The sequence below is a fragment of the Narcine bancroftii genome, chromosome 3 (genome assembly GCF_036971445.1).
Source record: "Narcine bancroftii isolate sNarBan1 chromosome 3, sNarBan1.hap1, whole genome shotgun sequence".
Taxonomy (NCBI): Eukaryota; Metazoa; Chordata; class Chondrichthyes; order Torpediniformes; family Narcinidae; genus Narcine; species Narcine bancroftii.
Window position 1 is genome coordinate 50375110 of NC_091471.1, and position 19723 is coordinate 50394832.

At 41.0% G+C, this 19723-nt stretch overlaps 1 protein-coding gene across 2 annotated transcripts in view; it reads right to left on the bottom strand.

Annotated features, from left to right (window-relative positions):
• The window catches only part of adamts12 (ADAM metallopeptidase with thrombospondin type 1 motif, 12), a 727938-nt gene that overhangs the window by 383766 nt on the left and 324449 nt on the right, over positions 1-19723 (bottom strand). For both annotated transcript variants that reach the window (XM_069924031.1, XM_069924030.1), the window contains exon 9: positions 4515-4659. In XM_069924031.1, the coding sequence (XP_069780132.1) occupies positions 4515-4659 (145 nt within the window). The remainder of the gene's footprint in view (positions 1-4514; positions 4660-19723) is intronic.

Consider the following 19723-nt stretch of genomic DNA (forward strand, 5'->3'; position numbering starts at 1 on the left):
ACAATTTTCTTTTCCACTCAGTTTAGTGTCACCAACAAATAAACAACACTTAGTTCACTCTGCCAAATCATTTATGTATATTATTAACAGCGGTGTGTCTGGCCCCAATTCCTGCACACACCACTAAATAATGATTTCAAACCAGAGAAACACCCATTTATCCCAACTCTCCTGTCTTCTATTGGTTAACCAATCCTTTATCCATAATAATACATGACCCACAACTCCATGCATCTTATTGTGTGCAAAAGTCTTGTGTGCAGCACCTTACAGAAATTTAAATATATCACCTGTTTTCCTCTTTTCTCTGCACTCACTATATTCTCAAAGAACAGCGGTAAGTTAAATATGACCTGCCTGATGGAACGATTTCTATTCACGTGTTGGCTATTTTTTTTCCCTTAAGGGCATCTTCTAGCAAGTTCTCATAGGAAGTAATGATATGTAACCAAAGTTTTGGGCCTGAGCTTTCTTCATGGTATAAGCAAAACACAGTAAGGTGCTGAATTAAAAAAAAAATATGAGAAAGAAGCGAAGAAAGGACTGGGGAGGAGCACACAAAAGGTGATAATTGGGTATGTATAGGAGGACAGGAGGGGAAAGGTCAGAATTGATTAGAGGAAGGGGTGGCTCTGAGAATGTGGAGCTGGAGGAAATGGGGGGGGGAGAGAGAGAGAGAGAGAGAGAGAGAGAGATTGAAGAGGTAAATGTTAATGCCATCTGGTAGGAGGGTGCCCAGATGGAATAGGAAATGCTGTTCCTCCAACCTGGTCCAAGTTAAAGGGGTAGCCATGGGGGTACCTACATGGGCCTCAGCGAACCCTGACTTTTTGTTGACTATATGGAACTTCATGCTAGAGACCTACAGAGACTTGGATCCTCAACTCTTCCTCCGCTACATTGAAGGCTACTTTGGTGCTGCTTCATGCACTCATGAGCTTCTCAAGTTTATACGCTTTGATGCCAATTTCCAACCCAACCTCAAATTCACTTGGTTCATCTCTTGCAACACTCTCCCCTTTCTCGACCTCTTTGCTTCCATCTAGATAGAAATGCTCTTTGCAGACATTTTATAAAAATCCACGAACTCCCACAGCTATCTCGAGTACACTTCTTCACACCTTGTATCCTCTAACGATTCCATTTATGTCTCACAATTCCTCCATCTCCATCCCATCTGCTCACAGGTCAAAGGTCCTCCATAACGAGATCAGCTGAGATGTCCACCTTATTCAAAAAAGTGGCTTTCCTTCTACTAATATGAACAAGGTCCTCACCCACATATCCTCCATTACCCACACATCTGCCCTGGCCCCATGTGCCCCTTATGTGCAACAAGGACAGGACCCCCCTTTTCCTCACCTACCACCCAACTAGCCTCCAAATCCAATATATCCTCTGCCACTTCTGTCACCAACTACATCAGTAGTTTTCAAACTTTTTCTTGCCACACACATACCACCTTAATTAATCCCTTTAGGTGCTCTGTGATTAGTAAGGGATTGCTTAAGGTGGTATGTAAGTGGCAAGAAAAAGTTTGAAAACCAGTGTTCTACTTGATCCCACCACCATCTTCCCCTCTAAGTCATTCACAGGGACCTCTCCCTCTGTGACTCCTCGTCCACGCATCCCTTCCAACTAATCACCTCCTTGGTAGCTACGCCTGTGATGGCAGGAAATGCTATACTTGCAATCATAGCTCCACTCACACCACCATTTGGGGCCCCAAACTCTTGTTTCAAGTGAAGCAATACATCACTTCTGAATCTGTAGGGTCAGCTAATGCATCCGGTGTTCCCATTGTAGATCTGCATCAAAGAGCCTGGACGCACACTGGGCAAACATTTTGTTCAGCACCTTAGCTCTGTCCCCACGATAGCCAGAATCTCCCAGTGGTCGCTCATTTCAATTCCCTGCCACACCAATATGTCTTTCCATGGTGTCAAGCATTGCTATACTAGACCAGCCACAAATTAGAGGAGCAACACCTGATATTCCATCTGGGCCTCTTCCAACCAACTGGCATTAACATTGACCCCTCCCCCCACCTATCTCTCCCCTTCCACTATTTCTACTTCTCTTTTCTTCTAGCTGTGCCTCTGTCTCCTTATCTCCCTCTGTCTCCTTTCCTCCAGTTCTGCATTCACAGAGTCACCCCCTCTCTGGTTAATTCTGACCTTTACTCTTCCATCCTCTTATCCATGACCAATAATCACCTTTTGTCTATTGGCCTGTGCTCCTCCCCCTGCCCTTTCTTCCCTTCTTCATCTTTTTTTTTAAATTCAGCGCCTTCTTGCTTTTTGCTCGTACCTTGAAGAAGGGGGTCAGGCCCAAAATGTTAGTTGTATATGTTTATCTCCTAAGGGCACTGTCAGACTTGTTGAGTTTCTCCAGCATTTTTGTATTTTTACTACAATCACAGACTTTTGTGTTTCACAGCCTTTCCTCGGTGATCTCTAACTATGAGATAATTAATTTTACTTGTCTCATTACACAGAACTAGATAGCAAGTTCCCTTGTAGGTATCTCAACATAATGTTCAACAAAACAATCATGAATGCATTCTATGAACTCCTCCTCAAGACTGTCTTGACCAACTTAATTTGACCATTCAATATTAGGTTAAAGTCCCCCATGATAACTTCCATTTCATTCTTACATTCATCAGTTATTTATAATAATATCACTGTAATATTATTACTTCATGGCCTACAGTCTACTCCCTCCAATAACATTTTCCCCTTTACGATTCCTAATCTCTCCCCAGATTGATTCAACATTTTACTCAGTCTTGTTCTCACGATTACCCTGATATCATCTTCAATTAAGCAGGTGTCCCACCTCCCCTAACCACCTACCTATCCTTCCAAATTGCCTGAAACCACTGGATATTAAATTCCAGTCATTTCTACCCTCTATAATGGCTATTCATCAGACCTCTTGGCACTGATTTATGCCCTATTCTCATTAATTTTGTTTTGAATGCTTTGAATGCCCTTACACTCATTGACTTTTCTGAATCTAATTGCAATATGGCCTTTGTGATTGTTTCTTTTTATCTTTTCTAACTTTTGCTTTGGTCTTCTGCAGCAGGAGCCATGAGCTTGGTTGCTGTTGTTATCTACTCTTAAGTCATCTCCGCCAATAGTATCCAACACGTTTTGGAGGGAGATGACCACAGGGGACTGTTCTGCCTGACGGTCTTATGCAAGTATATCTGTCGATGGTGAGGTCAAGGTCTCTACACAAAAGAACTGGAGAAACTGAGCAGATCATCGGAAGTAAAAGGCAGTCAATGTTTCAGACCTGTTCCCTTTGTTAGAAATCAGTATTACACTCCCCAGCAGCAATTAGGAGGTACACAAAAGAATGAGTTAAGTTTATCACAAAATGTATTTACCGAACTAACAAAAATAAAATTAATTTAATAAACTTAATGCCTGAACACCTGCCTAAATGGCAACTCTATATCAACAACAGTGAACGAGGAAAAAACCCAGACCATTATAGTCCAGGCTGAAATGCCCCAAAAATCACCACGATTCCCAAAAATAAACCACAAAACCCCCATGTCGGTCATGTCAAGTCTGTCAGGGGAACACAAGACTGCCTTGGGGTTTGAATGGGCTACCACCGCCTTTCACTTCCTTTATCCAGGAATTTCCACAATGACCTCCTGGTCACTATATGAGGTTCACACCTCCAAGGCCTACTTTAGGGTTCACATGTGCCTTCTAGCACATGAGTCGTCTTCTTTGGACACCTTGTCCTGAGTGGTCTGGTGACCCCCCCCCAAAACCCTCCTTAGGGTTCAGTAGTGTCCTTCCAGCACACAAGTCCTGTTCCTTGAAGGGCACAGGAGAGGCACTGGTTAGTCCAGCACACTCCACCAACGAACATCTCCAGAACTAGCACTCTGGGGTTTTTTAACTGCCCAACACTGCCTCCAGCTCTCCCCATTAATGGAGAGGTTAGCAGCTGCAGGCTTGCTCTCCTACGAGTCCACGGACTTCTAATGCGTGGTTCCCGTGCTTTAACGGCTGTCAAAATTTCCTCGTCGCAGCTTAGCACTACTACAGCTCCTAGAAGCTGCCAAATCCCCCGCAGCAAGTTCAGTCCATTGATAGCTGCCAAAGTCCCCTAGTGGTAGCTTAGCTGTCAATCCCTTGCAGTAAGTTCAGTCCTGTCAAAAAAATAAAATAGTCAAGGTCCATAACATCAGTTCCTGACAAAAGGCTCAGGAATGAAACACTGAACCTGTCCATGCGCAACTCCAATGCCATCGTGTGATTTGTCAGGAGCTACGGCTGAATACACTTGCTATTCATGTAATTGCCTAGGATAGCAGCAGCATCCCCAAATTCCATCATTGCACAGGAGAAGCATGATGTGGGTCTGAGCTCACATGCCATGAGAAACATTGAGACTATAACTTTGAATATGATGCCATAATCTTGTCCACTTACATCTCCCATTTGCATTCTCAATTACAAACAAACTAGGGAGTTACTTACATCCATTTGCTCACAGACGGTAGAGTTGGGCCCATATTGGAGTTGACATTGATGATGGACATCATACAGCACTCCTGGAGCTATGATGGGAACCACTAATTCTTGTTTAGTTGGTGGATCATTGAGACAGAAACCCCAGCCTCGACTGTGGGTAGAAAAACAAAAAAAACAGCTAATTGGTAGAATGTTCAATGAACAGAAACTCCTGCAGCAGAGGCCATAATGCTCAACCTACCCTTTCACCCAGCAAACCTCTGAGGTCAGGTGTGTAAATTAACACGATTCGCCATATAATATGCAGCATGTTCTTCTGTCAGAATCCACTGGGTAGCAGGCACCTGGCAAAACAATAATTTTCATCTCTCTCAGACCACATACACTCTTGCAGAAATAAGCCCCAGTACTGCCTCTCTGTGCAGAAGCATGAAGAATCAAAGCCCTCCATTGTGTTGGTCATGATCCAGCTTCCACCACCTACTGGCGCAGAGATTTCAGAGATTCCACACTCTGTGAGAAATTCCCGCATACCTCAGTCTCTTGTTTTGTTCTGTCCCCTTTGTTGGAGGCTCAACCACGAGAGAAAACATCCCAACGAATAACCTTGTCAAGGCCCTTTGGAATCTTCTCTGTTTGAATGGGATCATCCATAAGTGTTCTGAACTACAAGGAATACTGGCCTAAATTATTTAGTGCTGCTTGATAGTGTAACCCTCACCGCAAGAATGACCATTGTAAAACAGGGGAGATAGTGAGGGATGAGAGAGACAGAGACAGAGAAAGTAAGAGACAGAGAGAGAGAGAGAGTTATTAACATTACCTGCATTTGGTCAGTGTATGGAGGGATATTCTGATACTGGTCGGGAAAATGCAAGAAAAATTCACAAGAGTTTATTGAAGAGTGACCTCCAGCTCCAATCTCTCTCCACATCTGGACACAGGCTGCTGGTGTGCTTTCTCAATGGTATTATGTTTGAGTGTGTGCTCTGTAAAAAATGTGCATGTATGTGTGTACTTCTGTGAGATTAATGTGTTTTGAGGACATGCACAGCAAAGCTCAATGGTCTACAGCTTGTACGAAATAGTGAAGAAAGAATCAGGTTTCTTATTATTCCCTTCTCCAATACAGAGTAATAAACATTCATTGCGGTGACTTTGATCAGAAATAAACAAGTAAACTACTGGGAAATAAACTCATAACACGTTGGAGGCTGGAACTCCAAAAGGGTCATCAAGTAGTAGACCATGGAACCAGGTAGTTCAGCCCAACACGCACATGCCAACCAAGTTGTCTACTTGAGCTCATCCCATTTGCCTGTGTTTAGCCTATCTTCCTCTAAAATCTTCCTATCTAAGTACCTGCCTATATGATTTTTAAACAGCACTATTGTATGTCTACAGCTTCTTCTGGCAGCTCAAATGCATGCCCATCATCCATCATGTGAAAATATTAACCCTTAAATCCTTTTTAAATTTTTCCCTCTCACCTGTTAGTTTTAGACTCCCTTACAATGGGAAAAAGACTGGCGCCATGTCTCAACTTTGACCCTCATGTAAGTGTGTGCTCAAAATACTCAACATATCTGACAGTATCTATATAGAGAGAAACAGATATGACATTTTCATTGATAACCTTTCATCAGGAATGAGGGAACAATGACAAACTCTTATCTGGATCACAAAATAGAGGATGGCAAATCAAAATCTATTTTAAAGTGTACCTGAATTTCTATAGAACATCTAGGTTGCTAATTTGTTATTGCAAACCCACCGCCCACCACCACCACTCACACCACCAATTTCAGATTTATTGTCAGAGTGCATACGTAATATCACATACAACCCTGATATTGCTTTTTACTGCACGTGTGGCATAATTATCACTAACTGGTAGTGCAAAAATTAAATTGTACACAAAAAAAGAACTATAAACAGATAACAAATGTAAACAAATTGACTGCAATACAGAGAGAACAAAAGAAAATCAAGGATGTACACAAGTAAGAGTCCTTAAATAAGTTTCTGATTGAGATTGTCATTGAGGAGTCTGATGGTGAGGGTAGCAGCTGTTTCTGAACCTGGTGGCGTGAGTCTTGTGCCGCCTATAGCTCTTTCCTGATGGCAGCAGTGAGAACAGAGCATGTGCTGGGTGGTGTGGGTCTTTGATGATCGCTGCTGCTTTTTGACAGCAGCGTTCCCTGTAGATGCACTCAATGGTGCGGAAGATTTTGCCTGTGATGTCCTGCGCTATGTTCACTACCTTTTGGAGGGCTTTATGCTCAGGGGTGTTGGTGTCTCCATACCAGACCATGATGCAGCTAGTCAGCACACCTTCCACCACATCTCTGTAGGAATTTGCCAGGATTTCTGATGTCATATCAAACCTCCGCAAACTCCTGAGGAAGTAGAGGCACTGACGTGCTGACAACCCAACAGCCCGTATATGAAACAATTTCACGTAACTGAGGATTTCTCAATTAATGACCCAACTGCTAAGAATTAGTCTATAATTAACTGTGTGAAAATTGATTGATAATACTTATTTTATTTATGGCTTAAGTACAAGGAATGCAGCTGATCACAGATAGAATGCTAGCAATTCACAGCAAACTAAGGATATTATCACACACAGTTCAACTGATGGAATGAAAACAACTGGCAGAAGATGAGAGCAATGTTATTTAAATTGAAAAGGTGCTGAAAGATGAGAATAAAAAGCTTAAAGTGTGAGATTGGCATCAGAGACACAGTTTAAGCAACATGCTGGATTTTCTCCTCCACAGGTGACGAAAGTGACAGCTGCACAAGTACAAGTGACCCCGGCACCACTTCTCCGGGGAGCTAAAGAAGATGGTACCAGTGTCCAGAATAAGACCGTTGAACTACAAAACTTGCAAGAGCGAATGCACATGGGTGAACTCTCATGCATGCGCAAAATGGATCGAGCAGAACTACAGTGGGAAACTGATACAGCTCTCACCAGCATTGAAGGTCAAGAGCAATAGGCAATTTTTTTCATCTATTAGCAATGTGGAGCAGGAAGAAGACCAAAGAAAGCAAGTGGAGGAAAAGGCAGAAGAGCAATATCAATAGGCTCATTTGCAGGAGGAAACAGGGCAGGTAAAGGTACCTAAAGTTAAGGGGCAAGGTATAGGCAGGGAACTGATAAGACAGTTGCAAGCAATAAGTCAGAAAATTAATTTACAATATGGGTCTATTAGACATGGTTAATACTCAATTTGAATATGCTAAAGGAGAAATGAAGATAATTAAGGAGGAAGTTAAGAGATATGTTAAAGTGGTTGATAAAGTTAAAATGCAAGTTGCAAATCTTGAAGAAAATTTACAAGAATATCACGATGAAGTAGATCAGTGTAAAGATGTGGTCAATAAGTTGGAAGATTCAGTTATGGCCTGGAGTGTCAAGAAGAAAGAACTTTTACAAAAACATTGATTGGATAGTCAAAGAAATAACGTGAAGATTGGTGGATTGCCAGAAGGTTTTGAAGGTCACAATTTTTTCAAAAATGGATTCCCAGAGATTTTGGGACCTGATAATTTCCCAAATGGACTTGAATTAGATGGAGTACATAGGGCATTTAGAAAGAAACCGTTGCCGGGTCAATCACTGTGCTCAGTTCTGCCTAATGATGATGAAGATTGTTTTTAGTTAATAAAACTGAAGACTCCTTCACTGCATGGGAAGTTGAGAAGGAAGGTTTATTACAAAAAGTTGATATGCTGGAAAATCAGGGCAGAAGAGATAATGTAAAAATAGTTGGTCTGCCTGAAGACTTTGAAGGTAATAATTCAGTGATTTTTTTTCAAAAATGGTTGCCTGAAATATTGGGACTGGAGAACTTTCAAAATGGTTTGGAGCTTGATAGAGCACATAGGGCCAAAAGGAAAAAAACACATCCAGGACAACTGTCACGCTCCGTCTTGATTAAATGTTTACATTATCAAGATAGGGAAATGATTTTAAGAATGTCAGTTCAAAGAGCAAGGGAACAATGAGGTTCTTTGGTAATTCAGAATAACAGAGTAATTTTTATGCTGAATTGAGCAATGAAATTGTTAAGAAAAGAGCAGAATTTAACCCAGTCAAGTCTATTCTGTGGAACAAGGGATATAAATTTGCATTTCATTACTGAGCAGTCCTTAAAGTTTTTTTATGAACAATATCATTCTCAATTTTTTTCTAATGAATTTGAAGTTTTGGAATTTGCCAACATTCAGCAGATTGGAGGTTCTCCATCTAAATCACAACAAGAGGGAGGTCAAGAAAAATTGAGAGGAGAGGATTCATCTGGGGGCCATTGATTGAAGTTCAAGTTGAAACTGATGAAGATCAAGCTAATAGAGACCTTGAAGAAGCTTATCATATTTGATTGAATTAGGTTTTTTAATGATATTCTGTCTGGGGGGGCAGGGGGCGGATTCTCCTTTTTTTCCGCTTTCAACTTCCGAGGCCTTGTACCACCAGTGGCAGGTCCACTTCTCATGATTAAGGGAGTTAGCGTAGACCTAATCAGCCCTTTTGGGTTTTTTTTTCTTATTTGAGGTTTCTATCTTTCTTTCTTGGAGATGTTTGGAAGTTTGGCTATGGGATTGGGGTATCTCGGAGTAGAGAGAAGTGTTCTATATTTTTTCAAGAAATGAAGAAATGTCAAAACAAAGTTTGAATTATGTTACACTTAATGTGAATGAGGTCAATAATGTAATTAAAAGAAAGAGAGTTTTAGCACGTATCAAAAATTAAAAGTGGATATTGCTTTTTTTACAGGAAACTCACTTAACAGAGAAAGAACCTCAATAATTGAAAAAGGAATGGGTAGAACAGGTTATAGCCTCATCTTTCAATTCTAAAGCTCGAGGTGTAGCTATTTTAATTAATAAAAATCTATCATTTAAGTTATAATTAGTAGTTAGTGATCCTTTTGGTAGATTAGTGAATTGTTAGATTTATTTGGAATTTTGGATATTTATGAATATTTATGCTCCTAATATTTCAGATGCTTTTCTTAATTTGACATGAATACATGGAAATGTATTAATTGTTGGAGATTTTAATCATTGTTTAGACCCGATTTTAGATAGATCCACAAAATCTTTGGCTAAGACTAAGATGGCTAAAAAATTATTGATATTGATCAAAGAATTAAACTTGGTGGATATTGGAGAAGATTGAATCCTAGAGAGAGGGATTATTCATTTTATTCTTATCGGTTTGATTCATATTCTAGACTGGATTTTTCTTATTTTGGGCCCATTTCCAAGGAAAGATAGAAAATGTACAGTATAAATCTAGAATTGTTTCAGATCATTCACCACTGGTGATGTCATGCTTAAATTCAGACAGAACTGAGATAGTTATAGATGGAGGTTCAATTCACCGTAGTTAAGAAATGTAGAATTTTGTGATTTTATACAGAATCAAATACAGATATATTTTGACACTAACATTAATTCAGTTGATAATAAATTTGTTACATGGCATGAATTAAAGGCTTATTTGAGGTCAGATTATAAGTTTTTCAGCTAAAACTAAAAAGAAATATCTTCAAGAAATAGATAAATTAGAGAAGGAATTTACAATTTTGGAAAAGAAAAAAATCCATCAGAGAAAAAGAGATTAGAACTGGAAAATAAGAAGATGCATTATAATTCAATTCAAACTTATTCAAGATTGATCGATAGAACTAAACAGAAACATTATGAATTGGGAGAACGGGCACATAAGGTGTTGGCTTGGCAATTGAAAGCAGAGCAAGCATCAAGGGTTATTACTGCTGTTAAAAAGAAATTTACTTATAAATCATGATATAAATAATTATTTTAGAGAGTATTATACCAAATTGTATTCATCTCAATCATTGACTAATGAATAAGTGATTGATGATTTTTTACATAAGCTTCAATTACCTTCTTTGAATTACCAAGCTCGGAAAGACTTAGATTCTCCATTTACATTGAAAGAAGTAATTAAAGCTTTAAATTCTATGCAAAATGGGTAATCTCCTGGAGAGGATGGATTTACGTCTGAATTTTATTTAAAAAATTTAAATATTTATTGATGCCTTTATTAATAGAAGTATTAAAACAGTCTACTGTAACTTGTGCTTTACCCGCGTCTTTTTTGAATGATGTGATTACAGTGATACCTAAGAAGGATAAAGATTTATTAAAACCGGAGTTGTATATACCTATATCATTATTAAATGTTGATTATAAAATTGTAGCTAAAGTTTTGGCAAATAGAATAAATCAATATTTACCTGAGTTGGTCCATTTTGATAAGTCTGGATAATATCACAAAATTGATTCTTCTTTGGCTTGGCTTCGCGGACGAAGATTTATGGAGGGGGTAAAAAGTCCACGTCAGCTGCAGGCTCGTTTGTGGCTGACAAGTCCGATGCGGGACAGGCAGACACGGTTGCAGCGGCTGCAGGGGGAAATTGGTTGGTTGGGGTTGGGTGTTGGGTTTTTCCTCCTTTGCCTTTTGTCAGTGAGGTTTAATACATAATGCTCAAAAAAAATTAGAACCAACATTGTAAAGATGTAGCTCAATTTAGATGGACAAATATCCTGATTAAATATTTTGGAATTAGAATTGACAGAAATTTAGAAAATTTATATAAGTTAAATTGTATTTCATTATTTGAAAAAATTAAAAGAACACTTAAATAGATGGAATGATATACCTAGTACTTTAATAAGTAGGGTGAATTGTATTAAAATGAATATTTTTCCAAGGGTATCTTTTTCACTCTATTTCTTGTTTGGTGCCTCAAAAAATTTTTAAGGATTACACGAAAATTTTTATGGAAAGGTAAGATGAATAGTGTACCTTTGGAACAATTGACTTAGAAATTTAAACTGGTTGGTGGGGGGGGGGGGTGGTTTACAGCTTCCTTATTTTCAGAATTATAAAGTAGCACAATTGAAATTTATTAATTTATTAATTAATTTATAAATACCACTAAATCTTCCATTTGGGCTAAAATAAAGTTGAATCAAATTAATCAAATTAATGAGGTTTATAGCAGAATTTATTTATATATGGAATTCAAAATTATTAATAGGTGTAGATCCACCAATTTTAAAACATTTAATTGAAAAATGGAATAAAATTGATTATCAGATAGGAGGGAAAGGGAGGATCTCAGTGAAAATGCCTTTTTATCAGAATAAACTTTTTTCTTTTACCATGGCTAACCAGTTTTTGAAAATTTGGAATCAAATAGGGATTTAAAAAGTTGATGTTAGTTTTAAAGAAGGAAGATTTTTGTCTTTCAATCACATAAAAGAGAAGTTTCAAATCCCTTCTAATACTTTTTTTTGTTATTATTGTGACGGCGCACATCCTCATGGCGAACCGGCCCCACTTGTAATGCAACATGGCGGAGCAGCCATGGGGAAATGGCATCATCGGAGGTTTCTCTCTGACTCCAGCATCCCTTCCAGCGCGCACCCTAGGCAGTGATTATGATGTCACAATGCACCAGGTGACTGAGCTTATAGGGGTGTGCTGAATTTGAATAAAAACAGTCATTAATGACCCTCAACATGGTGGTTGTGTCTCTCTCACTGTTCACACCGCCACAGTGGTGACCCCGACAAGCCCAGATGAATTTCTGGACTCTAAACACCATGGATTCAGCAGAGGTTAACGCTGTCTCCATCAAGCTTCCCCCCTTTTGGATCTACCGACTGAGAACGTGGTTCAGGCAGGAGGAAGCAAAATTTCAACACCGCAACATCTTCTCAGACGCCACGATGTTCTATCATGTCGTGAGGGTTCTGGACCAAGATATGGCTACGAGGGTGGACGACATCATCCACCACACCCCCTCCCCCCCACCCCCCCCCCCCCCACCGGCTACGGGAAAGTACATCGCCCTCAAAAACCTGCTACTTGGAACATTCGGGCTAACTCCCCAGCAACGGGCTTCCAGACTCCTTCACCTAGATGGCCTTGGGGACCGTAGTCCATCGGCACTGATGGACAAAATGCTGGCTCTGGCAGAAGACCACAAGCCTTCTTTTCTCTTCCACCAGATATTCCTGGAACAAATACTGGAGGACATCTAGCTGCTCCTCACAGATGAAGACTTCTCGAAGCAGAGCAGAGCAGCAGCCTGTGCGAATGCCCTCTGGCGCACGAAGAGGGAGAACGAGGAAGCCCTGAACCAGGTGGCAAGACCAGGAGCCAGCCGACCACAAGCCACTCCCAAGACCAACCTGAAGAGGGCCAGTCAACCTGGTGTTTCTACCTCCAGCGCTGGGGAGCGCAAGCCTGTAAGTGCCACCAGCCCTCCAGATTTCAGGGAAATGACCAGGCCTGCCACAGTTGATGGCTGCGATGGCTGGCCACACAAACAGCCTCCTTCATGTGATGGACAGATCCACCGGCCACAGATTTCTAGTGGACACAGGGGCTGAGTTCAGTGTCCTTCCCCACACAGCATTAGAGCCTCACACCCGATCTCGAGGTCCAACCCTGTGGGCAGCCAACGACTCCACCATCAGGATCTACGGCACCCGCAGGGTATAGATCCAGATCGAAAAGGAGAAGTTCCATTAGAGATTCATCCTAACTTCCGTGGGCACCGCGCTGTTAGAGGCAGACTTCCTCAGAGCTCAAGGCCTACTGGTTGACATGAAGGGCAAAAGGCTGGTCAACGCCCAAATGTTCCACTCCACCCAACTGGACACAGCAGAAGCCCGCAGGCCCAAAATCACCACCATAGCCACCACCAGGGATGAGTTCGACGAGATTCTCCACAAATTCCCCGCCATCTTAGAGCCTCGGTTCAACGACGCCCTGCCCCAGCATGGGGTCTTCTACCACATCACCACACAGGACCCCCCGCTGCATGCTAGTCCCAGACAGCTGCTGCCCGAGAAGCTCCAGCAGGCAAAGGAGGAGTTATCCAGGCTCCAGGAACTGGGAATCGTCCAGTGCTTGGACATCGCTTGGGCATTGCCACTCCATATGGTCCTGAAATCATCCAGGGGCTGGAGACCATGCGGGGACTACCTTCGGTTGAACGATGCAACCACCCCTGACAGGTACCTGGTGCCCCACATACAGGACTTCTCCGCCAAACTCCACAGCGCATGGGTCTTCTCCAAAGTGGACCTTGTGTGGGGATACCATCAGATCCCAGTGCATCCAGACAACGTGGGTAAGATGGCCATTATCACCTCTTTTGGCCTCTTCAAGTTCCTGCGTATGCCCTTCAGTCTAAAAAATGCAGCCCAAACATTCCAGCGCCTCATGGACACCGTTGGAAAAGACCTGGACCTTGTGTTCATTTACATGGACAATATTCTCATTGCCAGTTGCAACCACGACGAACACAAAGCCCACCTCCACACACTCTTTGCCCAGCTGGTGGACTTCAGCCTCACGATCAACGCAGCCAAATGCCAGTTCGGCAAGGAGTCCCTCCAGCTCCTGGGATACCCATTTCGGTGGCTGGGGCCGCGCCAGCACCGGAGAAGTTAGCAGCTGTTCAATGATTCCCCAAACCCTCCACCCTGAAAGGCCTCCAAGATTTCATGGGGATGGTCAACTTTTACCTTCTTCCCATCCCCAGAGCTGCGCGCACTATGCGCCCAATGTTCGCGCTCATGCCCACCAAAGAAAAGACTTTATCGTGGTCAAAGGAGATGGACAGGGCTTTCATCATGACAAAGGAGGCTCTAGCTAGCGCCACACTGCTGGTGCACCTGCGGCCGTAGGCACACACAGCGCTCTCCGTAGACGCCTCAGCTACGGCGGGTGGGGGGGGTTCTGGAACAGTGGCTCGATGGACAATGGCGCTCACTGGCCTTTTTCAGCAAACAGCTGTGCCCGCTGGAGCTCAAATACAGTGACTTCAACCGGGAGCTCCTGGCGCTGTATTTGGCAATCCACCATTTCTGCTACTTCTCGAGGGCAGGCCATTCACAGTCTTTACAAATCACAAGCCCCTCACTCAAGCACTGGCAATGGCCAAGGATCCGTGTTCCGCCATAAAGCAGTGCCACCTCTCGTACGTGCCTGAGTTCACGACCGACATCCGATACAGGGCCGGCAAGGACAATGTAGAGCGCATGCGCTCTCCCATCCAGCCATCAACATTCTTGCCCAGCCTGGATTACGAGCAACTGGCTCAGGCACAGAGGACAGGTGTGGAGAGCCAGGCTTTGCGGACTGCCATCTCGGGCCTCCAACTCAAGGATGTCTGGGTGCCCCGCAGCCCGGACACATTGCCCTGCGATGTCTCAACAGGAACACCGCGACCGGTGATCCCGCCGCACTGGAGGGTGAAGGTCTTCAGTCTAATCCACGATCTCACACACCCAGCAGTAAAGACCATGCGGATGGTCGCAGGGCGGTCTGTGTGGCACAGGCTGAAGAGGGAGGTGGCGGAACTGGCCAGGAACTGTACCAGGAACTGTACCAAATGCCAGATCTCCAAGAACCAGCAACACACGCAAGCCCTCATCTAGAACTTCGACTCAGCAGTTCGCAGATTCCAACACATCCACGTTGATATCGTCGGGCCCCTGCTGGTGTCCAAAGAGGCTCGTTACTTCCTCACGATGGTGGATCAGGCCACAAGGTGGCCAGTGTCCATCACGATTAAGGAGACCTCCGCAGAGACATGTGCCAGGACTCTGGTCAGCCAATGGATCGCCCGTTTTGGAGTCTCGGCGCACATCATTAGCGACAGAGGGGCGCAGTTCACGTTTGACGACTCAGATAGTAAAGCTCCTGGGGGTCAAGCTCCACCACACCACAGCATACCACCGCAGTCCAACGGGTTGGTGGAGAGGCTCCACAGGCACCTGAAGGCATCGCTTATGGCCAGGTTCTGTGGACCAGACTGGGTGGACGAACTATCCTGGGTCCTCCTCAGGATTAGGACGGCACCCAAGGAGGACCTGCAGGCTTCAGCAGCGGAGATGGTCTATGGAGCACCGCTTTCCCTGCTGGGTGAGTTTTTCGACACAGACCCTGACACCACAGCCACCGACAAAATCCTGCTGGCAGACCTACGCAGGCAACTGGCCTCCCTAGCTCCCCCACCACTGGCACGCCACGACACCTGGCTGTTTCATCTCCCCAAAGAGCTCCACTCGGCCCAGTTCGTTTTTATGAGGAGGGGACCACAAGGTGCATTCAACTTGGACTGGGGTGAATGGTTTTTGGCTACAAATTAAATTGTTTTTATAATGGGTATTAAAAGTGAATTTATCTTTTTATCCATTATTATTTTTATTAGGAGATATTAGGTCAATTGCTTTAGGATTGAGATTGACTATGTATCAAATTGAATTTTTACATTTGGCTTTGGCTGCTTCTAAAAAATATTTAGCTATTATATGGAAATCGGATTTGGTTTTAAATATGAAAAGATGGCATAATGAAATGAAAGCTTATATTCCTTTAGAAAATATAACATACAATTTGAGAGATAAAATTTTTTAAATTGAAGTTTGGAGGCCATATTTGAAAAATATTGGTGTTAAAATTTGATATCTCGGTCCACTTTGGTGGGTACCATTGCCTCTGCAGCTAAAAAGATTTTATTTGTTATGTGATTTTAAATTTTTAAATAAAATATTTAAAAAGTGAAGATGGTTTTCAAAGATTGCAGAGGGATTTGGACTACTTAGAAGAGTGGGCTAAAAGATGGCAGATGGAGTTTAATACTGAGAAGTATGAAGTGCTTCATTTTGGTAGGAATAATCAAAATAGGATATGCATAGCTAATAGGAGGGCATTGAGGAATGCAGTAGAGCAGAAAGATCTAGGAATAATGGTACATCATTCCCTGAAGATAGAATCTCACATGGATAGGGTGGTGAAGAAGGCTGTTAGTATGTTGGCCTTTATAAATCAATGCATGGAATATAGGAGTTGGGAAGTGATGTTGAGACTGTTCAAGGCATTGGTGAGGCCAAATTTAGAATACTGTGTGCAGTTTTGGTCACCGAATTATAGGAAGGATATCAACAAGGTAGAGAGAGTGCAGAGAAGATTTATGAAAAATTTACCTGGCTTTCAGCATCTAGGTTACAAAGAATGATTGAGCAAATTAGGTCTTTATTCTTTGGAGCATAGAATGCTAAGAGGGGATTTGATAGAGGTATTTAAGATTATGAGAGGGATAGACAGAGTTGATGTAGATAGGCTTTTTCCATTAAGAGTAGGAAAGATTGAAACAAGAGGTCATGAGTTAACAGTTAAGGGCAAAAGTTTAGAAGTAACATGAGGGGGAACTTTTTCACTCAGAAAGTGGTGGCTGTATAGAATAAGCTTCCAGTAGAAGTAGTGGCAGAAGGGTCAATTTTGTCATTTAAGGAAAAATTGGATAGGTATATGGATGGGAGGGGAATGGAGGGTTATGGGCAAGGTGCAGGCAGGTGGGATTAGAGGAGGGTACTTAGTTCGGTGTGGACTAGAAGGGCCAAAATGGCCTTTTTCCGTGCTGTAATTGTTATATGGTTTTATAAGGAGAATATTTTGAAATTATGGTTCAGAGAGCTCATCAATTTCAAGGTCTTTTGATAGTGGTTTGTAAAAAACTATTCTTATATCCAGAATAGGGTATATAGGGTAGTTGTGGTGAAAAGAAGAAAGGAATTTAATCCTGCAAAATCCATGCTTTAGTAAAAAGGGATATAAGTTTTCATTTCATCACCCTGCAATACTTAAAAGTGTTTTTGGGAAATAATCAGGAGAAATTTTTGATGATGAAATGGAAGCTTTAGATTTTGCAAATTCTCTTCCAAATAATAAAATGGATCAACAAGTTGATTTATTAACAGCAGATATTCCACAAATCAAGGAGATGCAAATATTAGATAAGGAGATGATATAGCAAGAAAAATAAACAGGGAGTTTGAAGAAGCTGCCTTTACCTGAAGATGATAATGGCTATTTGGAAAATCTATGACTTCGTTTCTCTCTTTGGAGGAGGGTTTTTTTTTCCTTCTCCTTCCCTAGCTATGTACCACCTAGCGGAGAGAGTCACTTCCCGTGCAATAGAGGGTGGTAGTACTGGTCCTTTATTTTGTGGGGGGGTGTTTTGTGGGTTTTTTTTATTTTTCTTAACTTGCTTTTCTTTCTTTTGACCTAGATGCCGTCTGGTTCATGATTTTGAGATGTGGCAGGTCCAAGAGAAGAGGCAAAGGGGAGTTATTAATTTTTTGAATTTAATATAATGGCAAATAGTAAAACTCTAATTTTTTTATTATAATATTAATTGGCTTAATAACCCCATTAAAAGAAAGTGAGTATTATCTTATCTGAAGAAAATTAGAGTTGATAATGCTTTTCTACAGAAAACATTTATCTGAGAAGGAACGTCAAAACTTGAATAAAAATAAGGTTGGACAAGTGATAGCTTCAACTTTTAACTTAAAGCAAGAGGCCAAGATTCTAAAGCAGGAGATGTGGCTATCTTATTTAAGAAAACGTTACCAGTTAAAATTCATGAAGTGATTATCGATCTTGTGGGAAGATTTGGTTTAGAACCTTGTAAATTTTATTCTGAGAATTGGACTTTGACGAATATTTATGCACCAGATATAGATGATGAAGGATTTATTAGAGATACTTTTATGTATTTAGCTGAGGCATATGAAAAAATATTGGTCAGAGGGGATTTTAATTGTTGTCTCAATCTGGTTTTGGAAAAAAATCATTAAATAAGCTAAAGCAGCAAAGGCAATTTTGAACATTTGTCACTCTTAATGAATTATTTGTTTTTTGAAAAGGAAAAAACGGTTTCTAGATGGCATTGTTAAAAATGACAGATTTCTGTGATTTTATAAGGAATCATATTGAGGAGTTTTTAGAATTAAACTCTAATTTAGTTGTTGAAATGTTATTGTGTGGGATGTATTAAAGGCATATTTGAGAGTTCATATCATGTTTTACATCAAAAATTTTTAAAAAAACTATATAAAAGAGGTTAATCAGTTAGAAAAGGAAATACAGGATCTGGAAAAGGAATTACAAAAGAAGGCTACAGAAGAGAAAAAAAAGGAATTAATAAAGAAAAAGTTTCATTTTAATATGATTCAGACATACAGAACTGAAAAATTAATTGATAGAACTAAGATATTATGAATTAGGAGAAAGAGCCCATAAAGTTTTAGTTTGGCAGTTTAAAAAAAAAGAGCAAACATCTGGAATAATTAATGCTATTAGGAAAAGTTCTAAGATGATTATCTATAATTCTAGAGAAATTAATGATTTATTCCAATTTGTATAAATCAGAATTTATTGGAGATGAAGATAAGATTGATAATTTTTTAATCTCAGATAAATTTGTCTTGCTTGACATATCAAGATCAGAGAAATTTAGATGTCCCTTTAACAATAAGAGAAGTTAATGAAGTGCTTAGTTCATTACCAAATGGAGAAGATGATCTTCCATCTGAGTTTTATAAGAAATTTAAGGATCTTTTAATACTTCCATTGATGGAGGTATTAAAGCAAGCGACAAAATCCCATTCTTTACCAGAATCTTTTTCAACTGCAATAATCAGTTATACCAAAGAAAAATAATGACGTTGAATCCTCCATCTTATCATGTGATATCTTTAAGTGTGGTTTATAAAATTGTCGCAAACATTTTTGCAAAAATATTAATTAATTATTTACCTAATTATATTCATATAGATCAAACAGGATTTATTAAAATTGATACTCTACTGATAATATTGCAAGATTAATTAGTTTAATTCATTTAATTCAAAAAAGGGGTGATCATAGTGTACATCAGAGAGACTGGACACAGACTGGGAAATCGCTTTGTTGACTACCTTGGGTCTGTCTGCCACAATTACGTGGATCTCCCAGTGGGCATCTATTTCAATTCTCATTCCATTCCCTTGCTAACATGCCTGCACGTGGTCTCATGCACTGCCAGACTGAAACCACCCACAAATTCACAAGATCAAAAGATAGAGGAACGGAAGTAGGCCATTCACCCATCAAGTCTGCTCCACAACTCCACCTTGGGCAAAACCGTCCACACATCTAGTTCCAAATTCTGTTTTTTTCCCCATATTCCTTGATACCTTGACTAATTAGATACCTATCAATCTCCTCCTTAAACTCCTCCAGTGATACGACCTTCATAGCTGTATGTGGCAATGCATTCCACAAATCCACAACTCTCTGGCTAAAGAAATTTCTCCTC